The following is a 4897-nucleotide window of genomic DNA, read 5'->3' as shown; positions in this document are numbered from 1 at the left end:
GCACCTGTTCTCAAGTCTATCCCTCCTCTCTCTCCCTCACGCGTCTCTCAGTCTCATCCCTCTCTCCCTCTTGTCTCTCAGTCTCATCCATCACTCCTCACCATCTCTCAGTCTCATCCCTCTCTCCCTCTTGTCTCTCAGTCATCCATCACTCCCTCTCCTCCCGCTCTCAGCTCTCTCATCTTCCCCAGTCCTCTCAGTCCTCATCCATCTATCCCTATGTCTGCTGTCCACGCTCTCTCCCTCCTCTCTGTCTCTCAGTTCATCCTCTTCCCTCACCATCTTCAGTTCATCCCTTCTCTCCTCTTTGTCTTTCAGTCTCATTCCCTCTCTCCCTCTCCCTCACCGTCTCTCAGTCTCATCTCCTTCTCCTCTCATCCTCCCGTCTCACCTCGTCTCTCTCAGTCTCATCCTCTCTCTTCCGTCTTCGTTCTACTCCTCTTCTCCTCTTTGTCTTTCAGTCTCATTCCTCTCTCCTCTCCATCTCTGTCTCATCCTCACTCCTCTCGTCTCTCAGTCTCATCCCTCTCTCCTCTCCCTCGACCATCTTCAGTCATCCTCTCCTCCTCACTTCTCTCAGTCTCATCCCTCTTCCTCTCCGTCTCTCAGTCTCATCCCTGCTCATCCCTCAACCTCCATCCTTTTCTTTATTACCACCTAGAAGAACATGTTTCTTTTAGATCAGATGTTCTGCTGGTTCTCCATGGATCTGTGCTGTAGACTCAGATGTTCTGCTGGGTTCTCCATGGTTCTTGCTTAGACTCGATGTTCTCTGGTTCTCCATGGTTATGTGCTGTAGACTCAAGTGTTTCTGCTGGGTTCCATGGTTTGTGCTGTAGACTCAGATGTTCTGCTGGGTTCTCCATGTTGCTGTGCTGTAGACTCAGATGTTCTGCTGGGTTCTCCATGGTTCTGTGCTGTAGACTCAGGATGGTTCTCCTGGGGTTCTCCATGGTTTCTGTGTGTAGACTCAATGTTCTGCTGAGTTCTCCATGGTTCTGTGCTGTAGACTCAGATGTTCTCCTGGGTTCTCCATGGTTCTGTGCTTAGACTCAGATGTTCTGCTGGGTTCTCCATGGTTCTGTGCTTAGACTCAGATGTTCTCCTGGGTTCTCCATGGTATATGGCTGTAGACTCAGAGTTCTGCGTGGTCTCCATGGTTCTGTGCTGTTAGACTCAGATGTTCTGCTGGGTTCTCCATGTTCTGTGCTGTAGACTCAGATGTTCTGCTGGGTTCTCCTGGTTTGTGCTGTAGACTCACATGTTCTCCTGGGTTCTCATGGTCTGTGCTGTAGACTCAGATGTTTCTGCTGAGTTTCCATGGTTCTGTGTGTAGACTCAGATGTTCTCCTGGGTTCTCCATGTTCTGTGCTTTAGACTCAGATGTTCTGCTGGGTTCTCCATGGTTCGGTGCTTTAGATTCAGAATGTTACTGCGTTCTTCACGGTTCTATACGTCAATTGATCTTGGTTGGTTCTATGTTCCTGTGTTTTTAGACTGGCGCGTTCTGGGCTGACTCCATGAGCTGTGTTCGACGACCCAGAGTTCCAGCAGTTGGGTCGGCTGTGGGAGACATGGCCGTCATGAACAACTTCATGGACACCATCTGTAACACACCAGAACAGATAGCAGTACTGACAATAACCCTGCCCCACCATGAGTCCAGGGATGTATTATTAATGCAAACCGAGTAAACGTAAGAAAAACATTACAACATAAACATTTGTTTCTTTTGGGTAAGTAGGTTAATCGCTCCCCGTTTTGGCTGTTCCCTTCTGTTTGTTCTAGTGAAACACCCTTCATCCCTCTCTCCTGCAGTAACACACCTCATCTTCATTCCCTCAGTATCCAAGCATGTTTTATTCTTGTTCCAGGTCGAGTCTGAGATAGAGGACATCCTGAAGGATGATGAGATATTGACGGCCTTCCTGCTGAGAGCGTTGGCTGTCAGAACAGGTATATAGGTAGAACAGGTATATAGGTAGAACAGGTATATAGGTAGAACAGGTATATAGGTAGAACAGGTATATAGGTAGAACAGGTAGACCTAATAACTAGGGAGATAGTGCTCTGTTTCGCTGTTGTTTCAGTCCCTTTGGACGGGCTAGAAAGAAACACCAGGATGTTGTATTAGAAAGAACTTTTCTGAAGCTTTTTCTTGGGACACGTTTCTGTCTGTGACTTGATACTGATGTTCACTGCACTCAGAGACTGACTGCCCAGGGGTGCCATTGTCATCCTGATTCATTTCAACTTGGCGTTGCTGGCATTTGTGTTTTTGGGAATGATTGAGGCCTGAAACTGACTGGTGGTCCTCTGACGGTCAGTTAATACAGCATGGTGCTTGTCATGTCAGAATAGCGGGTTCGATTCCCGGGACCACACATGTATAAGGATGAAAGTGTCTGCTGATTGGTCAAAWATATATTATATATATAATATAGATATAATTATATACTACGTTATTGGGGCTTATATCGCTATTTGGGTATTAGGCTGGGTTACTGTAAAACATGTGGTGACAAATGATTTTATTTAAGCGTTATATAAAAGTGTGAATATGTGTTGTATACATATCGTAACGTTTGTTGTTGTTAATTTATCTCATCTGTACTGGGACAATAAAATAAAATGTAATCTGACCATGGTCTTTTCTCTCTCTCCCTCTCCCTCTCCCTCTCCCTCTCCCTCTCCCTCTCCCTCCCTCCATCCCTCCCTCCCTCCCTCGTTCCCCCATGCAGTTTGCCCACGGTGTTCCAGACCTCCACTTGAAGGACATCGCCTGCAGCCAGGCTCTTCTGGAGAGGTTCATAATCTTTCCCAGCCGGAGAGGCATGTACGGAGTGCGTAACGCTATGTGTGCCCTGACACAGCAGCGTCTGCAGAAGATAGAGGACGTGCTTTATGCTAACGTTGACTTCTTCAAGATCTTCAGACTGGTACAGCATGATGGATGTCTTTCCTAGGCTCTCTCTGTGTGTGTCAATCTGTACCTATAACGGTGACCACTGGTCCCTGTCTCTCCTCTCCCTATAGGTGACACATGGCCCTGTCTCTCCTCTCCCTATAGGTGACACATGTCCTGTCTCTCCTCTCCCTATAGGTGACACATGGCCCTGTCTCTTCCTCTCCCTATAGGTGACACATGGTCCTGTCTCTCTCTCCCTAATAGGTGACACATGGCCCTGTCTCTCTCCCTACATGCCCTATAGGTGACACATGGTCCTGTCTCTCCTCTCCCTATAGGTGACACATGTCCTGTCTCTCCTCTCCCTATAGGTGACACATGGTCCTGTCTCTCCTCCTCCCTATAGGTGACACATGGTCCTGTCTCTCCCTCTCCCTATAGTGACACATGGTCCTGTCTCTCCTCTCCCTATAGGTGACAATGGTCCTGTCTCTCCTCTCCCTATAGGTGACACATGGTCCTGTCTCTCCTCTCCCTATAGGTGACACATGGTCCTGTCTCTCCTCTCTATAGGGACACATGGCCTGTCTCTCCTCTCCTATAGGGGAACATGGCCCTGTTCTCCTCTCCCTATAGGTGACACATGGTCCTGTCTCTCCTCTCCCTATAGGTGACACATGGTCCTGTCTCTCCTCTCCCTATAGGTGACACATGGTCCTGTCTCTCCTCTCCCTATAGGTGACACATGGTCCTGTCTCTCCTCTCCCTATAGGTGGACACATGGTCCTGTCTCCTCCTGCTCCCTATAGGTGACACATGGTCCTGTCTCTCCTCTCCCTATAGGTGACACATGGCCTCTGTCTCTCCTCTCCCTATAGGGGACACATGGTCCTGTCTCTCCTCTCCCTATAGGTGACACATGGTCCTGTCTCTCCTCTCCCTATAGGTGACACATGGTCCTGTCTCTCCTCTCCCTATAGGTGACACATGGTCCTGTCTCTCTCTCCCTATAGTGACACATGGTCCTGTCTCTCCTCTCCCTATAGGTGACACATGGTCCTGTCTCTCCTCTCCCTATAGGTGACACATGGCCCTGTCTCTCCTCTCCCTATAGGTGACACATGGTCCTGTCTCTCCTCTCCCTATAGGTGACACATGGCCTGTCCTTCCTCTCCTATAGGTGACACATGGCCTGTCTCTCCTCTCCCTATAGGTGACACATGGTCCTGTCTCTCCTCTCCCTATAGGTGACACATGGTCCTGTCTCTCCTCTCCCTATAGGTGACACATGGTCCTGTCTCTCCTCTCCCTATAGGTGACACATGGTCCTGTCTCTCCTCTCCCTATAGGTGACACATGGTCCTGTCTCTCCTCTCCCTATAGGTGACACATGGTCCTGTCTCTCCTCTGCCTATAGGTTGACACATGGCCCTGTCTCTCCTCTCCCTATAGGTGACACATGGTCCTGTCTCCTCTCCTATAGGTGACACATGGCCTGTCTCTCCTCTCCCTATAGGTGACACATGGTCCTTGTCTCTCCTCTCCCTATAGGTGACACAGGTCCTGTCTCTCCTCTCCCTATAGGTGACACATGGTCCTGTCTCTCCTCTCCCTATAGTGACACATGGTCCTGTCTCTCCTCTCCCTATAGGTGACACATGGTCCTGTCTCTCCTCTGCCTATAGGTGACACATGGTCCTGTCTCTCCTCTGCTATAGGTGACACATGGTCCTGTCTCTCCTTGCCTATAGGTGACACATGGCCCTGTCTCTCCTCTCCTATAGGTGACACATGGTCCTCTCTCTCCTCTCCCTATAGGTGACACATGCCCCTGTCTCTCCTCCTCCCTATAGGTGACACATGGTCCTGTCTCTCTCTCCCTATAGGTGACACATGGCCTGTCTCTCCTCTCCTATAGGTGACACATGGTCTGTCTCTCCTCTCCCTATAGGTGACACATGTCCTGTCTTCCTCTCCCTATAAGGAGTG

The 4897-nt window shown here is 49.5% G+C and overlaps 1 protein-coding gene across 1 annotated transcript in view; it reads left to right on the top strand.

The window, feature by feature from the left end:
- The window catches only part of abca4a (ATP-binding cassette, sub-family A (ABC1), member 4a), a 7743-nt gene extending 4601 nt beyond the window's left edge, over positions 1-3142 (top strand). The window contains 5 exon segments of the mRNA XM_070441320.1: positions 1497-1567; positions 1570-1631; positions 1875-1946; positions 2742-2939; positions 3104-3142. Of these exon segments, the coding sequence (XP_070297421.1) occupies positions 1497-1567; positions 1570-1631; positions 1875-1946; positions 2742-2939; positions 3104-3142 (442 nt within the window).
- Positions 3143-4897: the final 1755 nt, after the last annotated feature.

This window comes from Salvelinus sp. IW2-2015, unplaced genomic scaffold (assembly GCF_002910315.2).
Source record: "Salvelinus sp. IW2-2015 unplaced genomic scaffold, ASM291031v2 Un_scaffold3757, whole genome shotgun sequence".
NCBI classification, from domain to species: Eukaryota; Metazoa; Chordata; class Actinopteri; order Salmoniformes; family Salmonidae; genus Salvelinus; species Salvelinus sp. IW2-2015.
The sequence above is the reverse complement of the archived record's forward strand: the minus strand, read 5'-3'. Positions and strand labels throughout refer to the sequence as shown.